The sequence below is a fragment of the Neoarius graeffei genome, chromosome 12, assembly GCF_027579695.1.
Source record: "Neoarius graeffei isolate fNeoGra1 chromosome 12, fNeoGra1.pri, whole genome shotgun sequence".
Lineage (NCBI taxonomy): Eukaryota > Metazoa > Chordata > Actinopteri > Siluriformes > Ariidae > Neoarius > Neoarius graeffei.
Genome location: NC_083580.1, coordinates 70,839,681 through 70,855,982, shown reverse-complemented (window position 1 = coordinate 70,855,982; position 16,302 = coordinate 70,839,681). Strand labels below are relative to the sequence as shown.

The 16,302-nt window shown below is 41.3% G+C and overlaps 1 protein-coding gene across 4 annotated transcripts in view; it reads right to left on the bottom strand.

Moving 5' to 3' along the window:
- Positions 1-10,696, bottom strand: part of ankhd1 (ankyrin repeat and KH domain containing 1) — a 72,515-nt gene extending 61,819 nt beyond the window's left edge. For 3 of the 4 annotated variants that reach the window (XM_060936353.1, XM_060936355.1, XM_060936356.1), the window contains exon 1: positions 9,837-10,695. In XM_060936353.1, the coding sequence (XP_060792336.1) occupies positions 9,837-10,112 (276 nt within the window). In that variant the 5' untranslated portion in view covers positions 10,113-10,695. Of the gene's footprint in view, positions 1-9,836 lie in introns of all 4 variants that reach the window. The other variant, XM_060936354.1, reaches the window with a different exon arrangement.
- Positions 10,697-16,302: the final 5,606 nt, after the last annotated feature.

The window sequence follows — 16,302 nt, the reverse complement described above, 5'->3', positions numbered from 1 at the left end:
TTATGAAAGAAAATGCTGTTCCTAAAACTACTAAAGATACTATGAAGTTTGGTCTAAAACTTTTCAGAAGGTAAGGTGGAATTGTGATTTATTTTATCCATTTCAAAACAAAAGTATTTGTGAGTCAGCGTAGATAAGTGACAAGCATGCACCACGCATTTACTACATCTGCATGCTGCTTTTGAAAATTCAAAAAATGATTTTTTTTAATTCAGTTGCATTTAAAAAAAAAAAAAAAAAGACACCTGTTTGTTTATACCAAAACCATTATCTGCCTCAAGCTCAGTGAATAATAACCTTGACTTTGTCTCAGTTATTATTCACCGATTTTCACCTCGCCTTCAGGGAATAATTGTTAAATTTATGTGAAGTTTTGTTCAGAGATATTTAACATTTATTGAAAATGGCTCCGTTGTAAGCTCTTTGTAATGACAGCAGTTTTTGCTTTCTGGTTTCTTGGTAAATTGACAAGCTGCACTTTAGAGAGAGAAAGAATGACTATCGCAGATAGATATGCCATAAGTGAGAACAGGAACTAACTTGTCGCTCAGACAAGATGATCTGCAACATTAAAACTAATTGCAAGCGGTTAAAATGCGAAGTATTGTTCATCAACAAAGCAAACATTGCAATGGTTGGCAAATCACTCTGGGATAACTAGAACACCACACACCAGACCATGCAGTTAAACAAAAACAATGCACTTCGAAGGGGTAAGGCCAATTTATGCTGACAACCCAGTCCTCGCAGACGGTGTCGCAGACAGTGTCTGCGTAGCCCCCCCACCTTCGCAGACGCTCTGCACGCACCTCCCAAAAATTGTGACCACCGCAGAAGCCTCGCAGACAAGAGGGCTCTGATTGGTCCACTCTACCCGCTGTACACGCACTTCCGCTTCCCTACTTTCCCGGTTTGTTTTGTTTTCACGACCGGCATTTTTAAAAACACGAGCGAAGATGGAGCAGCATGAAGAGCGGTTGATTGAGGAAGTACGTACATCTATACAACTCCAGTTCTAGTCATTATAAAAAAAAAAAGTTCTAGTCATTATAAGTAATTATAAGTTATGGGACCACAATGGAAATAAGTGCTTGCACTTTCTTGTGTAATCCTGATTTTAATGTATTTTGTACTTCATTTTACATTATGATCGAATAAAATCAAATCAAATCAACCGGAGGATAAACACTCCACTTACCACACCCACCAACTACTCCTAGCGACTTCGCGCCCCCTTGCGTTGTGCCGGTGAATAACATTGCGCACGCCTATTATCCCCGCTCAACAATAAATTACAACTGTCTGCGAAAAGCTGTCTGCGAAAGTCTTGTCGCACGAGCATGCAGAGGCCTGTAGTGGCACTCCGCTTGCGCGTTGTACCACATCACACACCAGTGTGCGGTTTCCCCCCCTAAAACAGCACGCGTTATTCCTTACTCGTTTAAAGTCAACTCTGATGTTATGAAAAGAACAAGCCTCGCAGTGTTCACTATTCACTAAGCAAACAGCATTAAATAAAATGGTCTTGCTCTCCAGTACTAGGTAGGTTACTCATTTTGCTAGAAATAGTAGAAAAAAAAAAAAACTGTCTAAAAAAATTGCCATCGATGCGCCACAAAACAAACATTCAGCTGTCTAATCAGAGAAGGTGGAGCCTGAGAGTCGGATTGCATCCGCCTAAAATGCCACAACATACAGTACGTAGCATTCACATTAACTGGACTGCGCTCCTGAATAAGCAGTGCTCATGTAGGTCATGAGATCAATGTGGCACCGGTTCCTTCAGCCACCTGTGGGGGGGGACACGACATCCTACACAAGTGTCTGTACAACTGTTACACAGAGTGCTGCTTCCTGCGAAAGACAGAACATTTACAGGAGACATACTGTATCTAGCAACTCGGTATCTGCTTTCTCATGTGTTTATTCTCATTTCTATGGAAAAAAGACAAAAAGCATAAACAGTTACAAACTGATACAGTCTTATCAGTTCACGGTCTTGAGAGATGTACAAATGACCACGTCATCAGGCAAAGAACTAGCAATAGAGGATGCTGGTTATGAAACCCAAAAAACCACCACTAGTTTATCTACCCAGTGACGAGCACATTTCTGTAAGGAGATTACATCATCTCACTGTTGGAATAAGAACTGATCAGCCAGGTAACCCGAGAAGATTCCCATCCCATCCAACAACACGTCTCACGAACACGCTATACCACGAAATATTTCATAGCCGATTTTATGTACAGGTACAAACGTGACTTCAGATCAGTTTACCCACGCTCAGACTGAGAATCAAATTAAGACTCCAAATATGGAAATATTTATTCAAAAAATCAGGCACAGTTAGCAAAAGAAACCCATGGAAAAACAGGCACATTCTCCCCCCCCCCCCAAGATCTACAAACTCGGATTGAAGTTAGATAGATTTGCCAAACATTAAACTTTTTAATACAAGCATGCATGTCAGAATTTTTATACACACAAGTGTATTAATGAGCATTATTATACATCCAGGACACTTTTTCGATTAAATAAAAACGTGTTCTATTCCCTTCAAGCAGGTTCCATTCATTTGGTTTGATAGCATATCGCTTATCCTATGTACATTAAAGTGCACCTGACAGCAAAATCTCATCTCATTATCTCTAGCCGCTTTATCCTTCTACAGGGTCACAGGCAAGCTGGAGCCTATCCCAGCTGACTACGGGCGAAAGGCAGGGTACATCCTGGACAAGTCGCCAGGTCATCACAGGGCTGACACATAGACACACAACCATTCACACTCGCATTCACACCTACGGCCAATTTAGAGTCACCAGTTAACCTAACCTGTATGTCTTTGGACTGTGGGGGAAACCAGAGCACCCGGAGGAAACCCATGCGGACACGGGGAGAACATGCAAACTCCGCACAGAAAGGCCCTCGCCAGCCACGGGGCTCAAACCCGGACCTTCTTGCTGTGAGGCGACAGCGCTAACCACTACACCACCGTGCCGCCCTGACAGCAAAATTATGTTCTAAAACAGGTTTCTGTAATAAAACTACAAACACCACTGATCACTTTCATGATGGAACTAACCACCAACAGAACGAAACTCTTTGTGCGCAGCTGCATCAATCTGGCCAAAGCACCAAGCCGCTGTCAGTGGCCGCCATATTTGCCGTGACGTCACATGCAGAACGACTGCTCGGCCTTCAAGGCAGCTATGGCCGACGAAACGGAGCGATTTTCTGACCAGTCTTCAGAAACTGAGGCCCTTTTTGAGGTTGACACTGGACATCTCGGATTACATGAAGACAAAGCAGTGGGTGGCATCTTGCCTTATCGTTTTGAGCCGTATCTGGACGATTTGCCTGCAGAAGGCGAGATTTCCGACTCGGACACAATACATGTGAATAATACCTCAGACTTCATTCAATCTGTAATTTGACACAATATAACAGGATTACTACATATAATAAATATTTTGGAGTATCTTTCATTACATTTTCGTGACCAAAGGCTCTGTATACAGTTCAGTAAATTTGGAAAGATATTGGCAGATTCGAACTTCTGGGATCAATAACTCTAAGTGAAGCGTTGTTAAAAACACAAAACACGCATATTTTCAACCGTAGTAAGGTAGACAGACAACGAGCAACAACCTAACTTTCATCAAAACGAGCCATCCTCAGAGCCACACCAAGAACATTAGTGTTTACGTGCAGCCGGCTGTGAGAGCAGCACGCAGGGACCGTCTACAACGTGCAACACCAAAAAGAGACATTACAAAAAATATTCAATAACTTCACTGATACAGTGTAGTGTCACCAAACTCACTACACACTTCATTGGTCTCCCACAGATTACACTACAACACTTGGTTTGAAAGAAAGGCATGTCTCAATTTCTGGGAATTTTTAATAGGAATATTAATCAATAACTTCACTATGATACAAGTGTTGTAGTGTAATCTGTAGGAGACCAATGAAGTGTGTAGTGTTTGGTGACACTACACTGTATCATAATGAAGTTATTGATTAATATTCCCATTAAAAATTCCCAGAAATTATGACAAATGCATTATTTGTCCAAATAAGTGTTGTAGTGTAATCTGTAGGGGATCAATGAAGTGTGTAGTGAGTTTGGTGACACTACACTGTATCAGTGAAGTTATTGAATATTTTTTGTAACGTCTCTTTTCGGTGTTGCACTTTGTAGACGGTCCCTGCGCGCTGCTCTCACAGCCGGCTGCACGTAAACACTAATGTTGTTGGTGTGGCTCCGAGGATGGCTCGCTTTGATGAAAGTTAGGTTGTAGCTCGTTGTCTATCTTACTACGGTTGAAAATATGCATGTTTTAACAACGTTTCACTTAAGAGTTATTGATCCCGGAAGCTCGAATCTGCCAATATCTTTCCAACTTTACTGAACTCTGTATACTATAATATTATGTACATGTGAATAATACCTCAGACTTCATTCAATCTGTAATTTGTGATGATATAACAGGATTACTGCATATAATAATTTGGGAGTATCTTTCATTATATTTTCGTGACCAAAGGCTCTGTATACTACATGTAAATAAAACCTCATACTTCATTCAATCTGGTCATGTTCATGAAATTCCTACTTTACGCTAATATCGTCGGTGATTGGAAATTTTAGATGATAGACTGATTTTATACACAAAGCTATCCTGACATTTCCTCCCAAGATACGGTCTGTTTTCAAATGAAAATATAAATTTTGTTATAAATATTGATACTTACACAAACATTTCCCATGTCCGGCACACTTGTTTTGCCCACTCTTCATGTCTGATAGGATCCTTGGGAAAGGTATACAGACTATACCCGGCTTCCCTGGCGTTGGAGCAAAATCCAGCCACACAACGAGCAGGCATATTCACCAAAATAAACGACTCGGACGCAAAAATATTCACTTGCAAAGCACTGGTGAACAACGAGAAGCTGAGAAAATGTCTGTCAGCGGTTCTGCATGCGACGTCATATCTGCCTTCTTCCTCGGCCGTGGGTTGGCTTGCCATGATATCGATTTATCTGCGTCGTGGGCCATTCAAAACGATGTTTCTTACTATTCTGTCGCACGATGTGTGAAGTAAATCTGTCATTTTATTCAACTCAATATGGCGGAAATTAACAAATTAACATGTTTTTTGGTGTCAGGTGCACTTTAAGTCACTCTACCCAATGGAGAATGAGCGTTGAATATGGTTTATGATACTGCACGGTTGTCAAGACATCACACGTCAGAGCGGATGTGAATATTCAACGAGGTGTGCCCATGCGCAGCAGAAAAATCATTTATTTGTGCACCGGTAAAGATAAGTTGAACACGCAAAAGGCTACCAAAGCTTCATTAGATATTCTTCATGCATATTTACAAGAGAAAAACATACCAACGGACATCAAAAAACTGGAAAAGAGACACGTCGGAGACGTAGAACTTCCACGCTAGTGAGCGGCTGTGGCAATTTGTAAACAAACATAGCCTCCAGGTTTGCTTTGTTAAATATGGAAGATTTTGAGAGAATTTTGAAAGACAAAGACGCGTTAAACACCCAAAACGAAGATGTATAATAATATTGGCTGCCGTTGAGTGGTATATCAGATGTATTCCATTCAGCTCACATGATACTGAACTCATCTTCGACTCGTTCAACATCATGCTAGCTGAACGGAATACATCTGATATACCACTCAACGGCAGCCAATATTATTTAAAATATCTTACTCTTTATCCGTCAGTTCTCAGAACACTCCATGATAAGCCAGAACCTTTGTTAATTCATTTTCAGAAATATACACAAACTTTCTAATTTACTAAACAAAAACTGAATGTATTCCAATCAAACTGTAGTTGTAGATCCACCAAACTCATTTTCAATAGCATCAGTGTTAATACTTCATATCGACTGATGGCTGATGTTGGACGTCCCAACTGCCAATATTTTTCTGTACCTAATGCTGCATTTCAGACAGAAATAATGATGAATTAAGCTACATTGCACAAGAAGAAAAATTATCACCATTGTAAGTGATCCGATGTTTCAGAAGAAAACCGGTCCGAGCCCTGTAAACTCAGATTAGGGATTCCCTCAACTGCAGCAATGAATTTTCATAAACATGAGCTAATCAACTTGATACTTTTCAAATGGTGTGTACTGAATGATGTTTGACTTTTCTGGACTTGAGCTTCAGAAATTTAATACAACTATGACCATGTTGTATATTCACCAATCATTGACATTTAATAGCTAAAAAGCTACACCCCCCAATCAGCATTACAATTTTTATTAACTAGTTTATCACTCAAGATGGGAACATGAAAATTGGACATATCCATATTTCTGCTACATGTTCATTCCCATGGTTAACAACTTCAGCAGTGGGTCTTCTCAGTCACAGGTCTGACCGTCAACAACCTGGATACGAGATTGAGCCCTAAACATCATGACTTCTCAGCTAAATGTGAACATATAGCGCATCTAACAGAAACGCTTCTTTGTAAAACCTAGCTAACAGACATTAACATTATTTGAGTTGTATTTAGCAAAGCCTATTACTGCTAATCAAAGTTAGTTTCACCTGAATCAGCGTCCTGCTGCTTCAAAAAGAAAGGTATTTCATCCTTTGATTTTTTTTTTTTTAAGGCATGTCAGTGACCTGATAATCACCAACTAGTGACAGGGAGTTAAGAAGAAACCTTTATTCGTCACTTTACAGTGAAATTCATCCTCTGCATTTAACCCATCTGAAGCAGTGAACACATGCACACACTCGGAGCAGTGGGCAGCCACACCAGAGCGCCCGGGGAGCAGTCAGGGGTTCAGTACCTTGCTCAAGGGCACCTCAGCCCAAGGCTGCCCCACGTTAACCTAACTGCATGTCTTTGGATTGTGGGGGAAACCGGAGCACACCCACACAGATACGGGGAGAACATGCAAACTCCACACAGAAAGGCCCTCGCCGGCCGCTGGGTTCGAACCCGGAACCTTCTTGCTGTGAGGCGACTGTGCTAACCACTACACCACCGTGCCGCCCATATAATCCAAATGATTTGCATGTTAAAGATCTGACCACAAATCCAAAACCTGCTCCAATGCTGTGCAATTCAACACGATAATGATCCGTCACAGAGACCGCACCCTATTATAAACCTCTAACACATTCAACATTAACAAAAACCCAAGACTAAACACAAAACCAGCGTGAAGCATGTTTAATGGGGTGACCCAGGGATCTGGACAAGTGTCTGGGTTCCACCTGAGGGTGAGGTCAGCTACGTGACATTCCTCCCTTTTCAATACACCTCCCCAAAAATTCCAAACCGAATTCCAGCACCACAAGAGACGGGACTTCACAGTCATTACCAGATATAACAGGCAACGGACACACCCTGGTCCGCTAGATAGAGACGGGGGTAAAATCATCAGGTGTGCAAAAAAAAAAAAACCTGTACAAAAAGATCCTTATTCAAAAAGACAGTCAAAACCTTTCATTTCATTAAAAAACTCTAAAGAGCAGTGAACAATAAACTAAAAGTCAAGATTTAGCGCAACAACCCTTTATCTTAAAAAAATAAAATACAACATTCTATTACAATTTCAGGGACTTCTCAGCAACCTCCGATACAATTCGGTGCAGTTTTATAAGGAAATGAGCTGTTAGTTTTCCTGAGCATCTTACAGAACCAGCCTCGGTTCTTCTGGAGGTTTTGACGAACACGCTTGCCTCTTATTCTCCCCCCCCAGCCTTCACTGTTACATAATACGTTGCTTTCTTCATCGACATACAAATATTTTTCTCACTCTTCACTTTGTGTCTGGATATATAAAACATTTGTCCTGACTCGACAATATCAAAGTCTTGTTTATAAATATCTAGAACGAAATTTGTCCTGGTGTGTGAGAATGAATAAATAAATAAATTTAGGGTGTCTAAGACTTTCACACACTTGTGTGCGCACGAACATATGCATTCTTATTGAGAAGCATCACATTACTTGCAAAATAAATAAACAAACAGATAATAATAATAAACTTTATTTGCCGGGTATGTGAACACACGACTCTGGTTTCACTTAGCTCTCTTAGTACAAACATAAAAAGCGTAGACAAAAACAAAAAGCTATGTACATGTAGAAGGGTAAATATATGTATAGACAGCATAGTGCAAGGATGAATTAGTAAACAAATATATACAGTGCACACAGAATGATGGTATGAGTGTGCAGACATTTCACAGTTGATGTTACTGATATTTTTTTCCTTAACACGGGGCGTATTTCTGAGATGCTACTGGCGAGTTTGTTGGAATGGGTAAAAAGCCAAACAAGTCCAAAAGCCTGACGAAACAAGATGATAGTGTGTGGAAATGTGGTCTTCGTGTCATGTCAGAATTGGCCCTATGTATTATAACAAAGTAATCATATGAGGGCCCGAGTACAATTAAGGATCAATTTCACTTATGATTTTGAACTTGTCAAAACTTCGAAATCACTCTTTAATTTTACTCGGTCCCATACGATTACCTATACAAATGTTCAATGGTTAGATGATGATCAAGTTTTATAATTTTGTTAGCTGGTTAGAGAGTTTATTAAATGTTACTCTAATTACTCTTAGTGCGTGTTACTTCTCTGAAATAAAACGTTAAGTCATAACTAACCAAAAATAAAGTTTAACTCAAGGAAACGAATATGATAACAGGGTTGAAATACTGCTGCAGAAACAAACCCAAGTTATAGTTTAAAGCTCCTGGACGTCCATCAGGTTTGAAGTCAGTGTGATGCATGGCTGAAAACTTATGTGCAGTTACTTTCCTGTCAGATCTTTCGTCCTAATGGGTTTGTCTCCAAACCCAGACTGAGACTTGCTCCTCTGATGGTAAACGAGATCCTCCAAACATGAGCAAATCCTCCGGGTAATTCACTAGTTACGGTGTTGACATTATCCTGAGGTGACTTGCAACATGGAGCGCCGTCTTTCTTTCCACAACACTCGGTGTCAGATGTTTGTTGTAGCCGGAAAAAAAAAAAAAACCCGAGTGGACGTCAGGACTGTTTTACAAGGCAAACAAGCAGAGTTTGATTTAATGACACGGGTTTGGTGCAGCCCAAATCAAAAGGAAGGGGGGAAAAAGAAAAATAATAATGATAAAAACACAGTCGGCTGTTGCTAACCAGATAACCACCGATAAGCCGAGCTAGTCTTCCTTCAAAGCTAATATCCAAGACTTACGCAGCTAGCTAACAAAACGCCTCACTATATACAAACATGGCTCCATTTCTCAACGTTACTCTGCCTTTAACATTCCATATAACGAGAACAAATCCGCCCAGCTGCCTGACAGAACTCACTACACGAGGAATATTGTTGAAGGCTGAGGAGCAGACGATGGATGGCGTTGCCCGCTACTGCTGTCTTTAGGCCCAAATCGCAGCCTTCCTCAGTCGCAGCACCATGCTAATGCTAACGCTAACAGGCTAAGCTACGTAGCTAGCACTGCCACAATCCCGAGCTATTTGGAAACGTAACAGGCAACGTGGGTCGCGTGAAATAGCGCCGAAATTGTACACAATGTCCGAGTTATACATGTGAATAGCACTAAAATGTTGTTCCTGACTAGACATGACAGCGCGCTGCTTCATGTAAAACGTTTAAATTAAATTAAATTAAATTCGAGTAACTGAGGGATTTCGTGATGGCTTAAGAAGCCAGTCTTCTGCCGTCACTCTGGTTCAGTAATGCTAGCTAGCTAGGCTAACTAGCGAGCTAGAATTACAAGAGCATACTTGGCTAGCTAAATACATGATAGCTTACCTCAGATACTTCATCCTCGTCGCTGCCGGATCCGGGCCCTGAAGAAAGCACTGCAGCTGCGGTGAGTTTGAAATCGAGTCTATCTGCTGCAGGCCCGCCTGGCTCGCCGAACAAGCGTACTTTTTTGCCCCCGACACCCAACCCGAGGCCTCCGAGTCCGGCTCCTGGTGTAGCTCCAACCCCCATCCCGAGCGCAGGGGAGCGCGGAGTCACCGAGTCAATCTCGTCCTCGAAGCCGTCCGTCAGCATTGCCGTCCCGGCTACTGCATCCTGCATACTTTCTTAAAGAATATGTATGTTTGCAAAGCTAACGTTGTCCTCTCACTTTCTTTGGGGTTATATTTTTATAAAATTATTCCGTTTTACTTCAGAAAAACCCTCAAACTCTCCTGAAGCGAGAAGATATTCTCTTTCCCCCAAGCCATTAACTTTCTAACAACCTACCCTGACGTCGGTCTATTTCTGTATTATCCCACCTATGTTCAAAATCTTCCACTGGGATTGGCTTACGGTCCGGGATTCTATAAAACGATTGGCTGAAGTATATGCTACTCAAAAGAACGTACGCGATGTAAAGGTTGGTTTACGGGAGAGCTTACGCCAGGAAACATCATATGCTAACAGCGATTGGTTATCGATACGTCTGTCAAAAAGTCCTGCCCACTAGACACGCCTATTTTTGTCTTGAGAAAAGTGGAGGATCATTTGCTTTAAGTCTTATGACTGAACATACAAAGTTTATTTTACAATCCGCATAGTTTTCCTTGCTTACTTCTGACTCTTGACAGTAAAACAGATGGGCAGGACAAGGATCTAGGCTTATCTTCTATGAAATAATTAATCCAGAGGAGGAAAGAGTGCATCAAAAACACAGCACGGATCAGGGCGCAACCGAGTCCCGGAAGTGTGAGGCAATAGGCAAGGTATTCTGGGAAATGTAGTTTTAAAAAGCTATAATCTCTCCTACTGGATGTGATCACGATTATAATATGGGGGGTTAATTTAATTTTATCCTGTATGTGGCTGAAATTACAATCCCAAATCGGAAAAAGTTTGAACAGTATGTTGAACTTGAAATTAAAACTGAAAACAATGATTTGTAAATAATCTTTGACCCCTGTTGTACTCAAAACAACACAGCACCACATTATGTGATGTTTTACCTCAAGAATTTTAATTCAGTGTTAACTCTAGCAACATTTTTTTTTTAAGTTGGGGCGGTAAAGCATTTACTACTTTATAATGTTGCCATTTCTTCTCACAACACTTAAAGCATATATGCAGAACCATGTCATTATCTGTAGCCGCTTTATCCTGTTCTACAGGGTCGCAGGCAAGCTGGAGCCTATCCCAGCTGACTACGGGCGAAAGGCGGGGTACACCCTGGACAAGTCGCCAGGTCATCACAGGGCTGACACATAGACACAGACAACCATTCACATTCACACCTACGGTCAATTTAGAGTCACCAGTTAACCTAACCTGCATGTCTTTGGACTGTGGGGGAAACCGGAGCACCCGGAGGAAACCCACGCGGACACGGGGAGAACATGCAAACTCCGCACAGAAAGGCCCTCGTCGGCCACGGGGCTCGAACCCGGACCTTCTTGCTGTGAGGCGACAGCGCTAACCACTACACCACCGTGCCGGCCTATGTAGAACCATGGCCTCACTTTTTGTTTATAAATGCCTTGAGACCTCAAGAATGGCACAGGAATAGTTTTAAGCGTTAACAATAAATCTACAACCCCAATTCCAAAAAAGTTGGGACAAAGTACAAATTGTAAATAAAAACGGAATGCAATGATGTGGAAGTTTCAAAATTCCATATTTTATTCAGAATAGAACATAGATGACATATCAAATGTTTAAACTGAGAAAATGTATCATTTAAAAAGAAAAATTAGGTGATTTTAAATTTCATGACAACATCTCAAAAAAGTTGGGACAAGGCCATGTTTACCACTGTGAGACATCCCCTTTTCTCTTTACAACAGTCTGTAAACGTCTGGGGACTGAGGAGACAAGTTGCTCAAGTTTAGGGATAGGAATGTTAACCCATTCTTGTCTAATGTAGGATTCTAGTTGCTCAACTGTCTTAGGTCTTTTTTGTCGTATCTTCCTTTTTATGATGCACCAAATGTTTTCTATGGGTGAAAGATCTGGACTGCAGGCTGGCCAGTTCAGTACCCGGACCCTTCTTCTACGCAGCCATGATGCTGTAATTGATGCAGTATGTGGTTTGGCATTGTCACGTTGGAAAATGCAAGGTCTTCCCTGAAAAAGACGTCGTCTGGATGGGAGCATATGTTGCTCTAGAACCTGGATATACCTTTCAACATTGATGGTGTCTTTCCAAATGTGTAAGCTGCCCATGCCACATGCACTAATGCAACCCCATACCATCAGAGATGCAGGCTTCTGAACTGAGCGCTGATAACAACTTGGGTCGTCCTTCTCCTCTTTAGTCCGAATGACACGGCGTCCCTGATTTCCATAAAGAACTTCAAATTTTGATTCGTCTGACCACAGAACAGTTTTCCACTTTGCCACAGTCCATTTTAAATGAGCCTTGGCCCAGAGAAGACGTCTGCACTTCTGGATCATGTTTAGATACGGCTTCTTCTTTGAACTCTAGAGTTTTAGCTGGCAACGGCGGATGGCACGGTGAATTGTGTTCACAGATAATGTTCTCTGGAAATATTCCTGAGCCCATTTTGTGATTTCCAATACAGAAGCATGCCTGTATGTGATGCAGTGCCGTCTAAGGGACCGAAGACCACGGGCACCCAGTATGGTTTTCCGGCCTTGACCCTTACGCACAGAGATTCTTCCAGATTCTTTGAATCTTTTGATGATATTACGCACTGTAGATGATGATATGTTCAAACTCTTTGCAATTTTACACTGTTGAACTCCTTTCTGATATTGCTCCACTATTTGTCAGCGCAGAATTAGGGGGATTGGTGATCCTCTTCCCATCTTTACTTCTGAGAGCCGCTGCCACTCCAAGATGCTCTTTTTATACCCAGTCATGTTAATGACCTATTGCCAATTGACCTAATGAGTTGCAATTTGGTCCTCGAGCTGTTCCTTTTTTGTACCTTTAACTTTTCCAGCCTCTTATTGCCCCTGTCCCAACTTTTTTGAGATGTGTTGCTGTCATGAAATTTCAAATGAGCCAATATTTGGCATGAAATTTCAAAATGTCTCACTTTCAACATTTGATATGTTGTCTATGTTCTATTGTGAATACAATATCAGTTTTTGAGATTTGTAAATTATTGCATTCCATTTTTATTTACAATTTGTACTTTGTCCCAACATTTTTGGAATCTGGGTTGTAATACAGTAATTTTTACGATTAAAGTAATTCATATAGGTAGCGGTCTGAGTGAATGACCTTGACGTCCGTAACATCACAGCAGGAAGGCTATCGGTCTCATTGCCATTTCCACTATACTAAAACACAGAGCTGACTGCAACTTTGATTCTCCATTTTGATATAATTTATCGCAATGCCACGTAGATGTGTTGCTGCACCCGCCAGCAACACAACAGAAGGTGGATTTACGTTGCATTCATGGCCCAAGAATGTTCAAACTGCAAAGATTTGGACGCGTTTTGCGAGAAGTTCACGGGCACATTGGGCGCCTACGAAGTGGTCTCTCCTCTGCTCTGCACATTTTACTGAAGACTCGTACGAGACCTCTGATCTGTTGAGGAGCGTTGGCTATAAGCCCGTATTGAAAGAGGGTGCAGTATCAACAATTAAAGGAAAGAAAACTACAAGAAAAGTATTTATTTTATTATTATTATTATTATTATTATTATTATTATTATTATTTTAAAAGCAAAGTTCAGTTGCACCAGTTGTCCCGGAGTGAGCTGAGGGTTGTTGGTAAAACCCAGGATGGAACGGGATGCAACATATCGCTCAGGCAGTGACCTCCCCGTGATTGTTGCTAAAACCGGTGACATCCCGTTCCGTCCCGTCTCGGGTTTTAGTAATTGCCTGAGCCGAGCAGTAAAGACGGAGTACTCCGTATGGACAAAATAGAGAATGAGTGGAGAAGCCGTCTTATTTCTAAACTGGATATTGCTGCCATCTTGCCCTTACGTGGAAGAAGTGAATGAACGGAAAACTGAATGAACAACTGAAAGTCAGATTGTTTTGAAACAATTGGCCACAAGATCGGCCTTCAAGAAGCGAGAACACAGACGGGTAAGCTCCGACTCTCATTTGGATAAAAAAAACAACCAAAACAACACGTTGTTTACCTGCATTTAGATTAATACATGTAACTTGTATTGTGTGTTGAAGTTACCGGTATAAGATTATTTAATTTGCTTCAGAATGTGATTATCTCAGTTCATCTGATTATTTAATTAGCCTTTTATGTTTTATCAGTGAAAATGCATGCATGTACATGTATGTTGCATAAGTTATAACACCTATCCTGTTTTAATGAGAGTCAACCCACAATCAGTGAAGTCAAATCAGTCTTAGTTGAGCAAGTCGGTAACGCTATTTCTTACCTTCACCATAAATTTTTATTTATATGACTTTGGTCTATAGCTGTAAAAGGCCTCGGCCTTAAAACCGGTTACCGCAGTGACGTCACGTACTCAGGGCTGGCTGGCTCAGCGGGGCAGCTCCAATGCCAATTTTGCGGTCGATTTTAACTCTCAAAAAAAAATTTTTTTATTCCCATTTATGCAGCATACAAGAGTCAAGGATGGAGATACTATCCACTTAGAAATTTGTTTAAAAATAAAGGTTCTGCGTATCTGCTTTAAAAGATATTTCAGGACTGAAGACACCAAGTGATGAAGTGTTTCAGGTGTTGTTTTTTTGTCCTATTCTTCCTGCAAACAGATTTCAAGATGTGCAACAGTACAAGGTCATCATTGTCATATTTTTCATTTCAGAATTCTTGACACATTCTCTACTGGGGACAGAAGGGACAGGCACCCTCTTCTTCCACAGTCATGCCTTTGTAATGTTTGCAGAATGTGGTTTTGCATTGTCTTGTTGAAATATCCCTGGAAAAGATGTCGTCTTGAAGGCAGCATATGTTGCTCCAAAATCTCAATGTACTTTTCTGCATTAATGCTCAATTACCGAAGTGTAAGTTACCTTTGCCATGGGCACTGACACAACCCCGTACCATGACAGACTCTGGCTTTTGGACTTGTTCCTGGTCATGGTCTGGATGGTCATTTTTCTCTTTGGTCTGGAGCACACAACATCTATTTCTTCCAAGAAAGACCTGGAATCGTCTCACCTGTATCGTCTCACCATGATACACATTTCCACTTTGTGATGGTCCATCCCAGATGCCTCTGAGCCCAGAGAAGTCAACAGCACTTCTGAACATAAGGCTTCCTTTTTGCACAGTAAAGTTTTAATTGGTATTTGTGGCTGTAACTCTGCATTGTAGAGCTTGACAAAGGTTTGCCAAAGTAATCCCGAGCCCATGTGGACCAAAATTCCTCCAGATTCTTTGAATCGTTGAATGATATTAAGCACCATAGAGAGTAAAATATCCAACTCTCTTCCTATCTTTCTTGAGGAACATTATTTTTAAACATTTTAATAATTTTCTCACACATTTGTTGACAAACTGGAGGTCCTTGAACCACCTTTGCTCCTCAAAGAGGCCTTTCCTGAATACTGATTTTGTCTCAGATCATGATGACAATCACCTTTTGACATAACATCTCATCTCATTATCTCTAGCCGCTTTATCCTGTTCTACAGGGTCGCAGGTAAGCTGGAGCCTATCCCAGCTGACTACAGGCAAAAGGCGGGGTACACCCTGGACAAGTCGCCAGGTCATCACAGGGCCGACACATAGACACAGACAACCATTCACACTCACATCTACGGTCAATTTAGAGTCACCAGTTAACCTAACCTGCATGTCTTTGGACTGTAGGGGAAATTGGAGCACCCGGAGGAAACCCACGCGGACACCATGCAAACTCCACACAGAAAGGCCCTCGCCGGTCACGGGGCTCGAACCCGGACCTTCTTGCTGTGAGGCAACAGCGCTAACCACTACACCACCGTGACACCCTTGACATAACATCATTATTTTAATTGTTTTAGTTCATTACTAGCCCTAAATTTCCCCTGTCCCAATTTTATTTGGAATGTGTTGCAGGCCTGAAATGCAGAAATGGATGTATTTTAATAAATGAAATGAAGTTGACCAAGAAAACATGAAATATCTTGCATTCATACTGTCTGCAATGAAATACAAGTCAAATTAAATTTAGAAATCACTGCTTTCTTTTTTTATTTGCTTTTTCCATATGTCCCAACTTTTTCTTATTTGGGGTTATAAGTGCTGATTGTATGGACAGTATCAGTATGATTTATGCTTAGAGATACTAACCAGTGGGTGGCATGGTGGTGTAGTGGTTAGCGCTGTCGCCTCACAGCAAGAAGGTCTGGGTT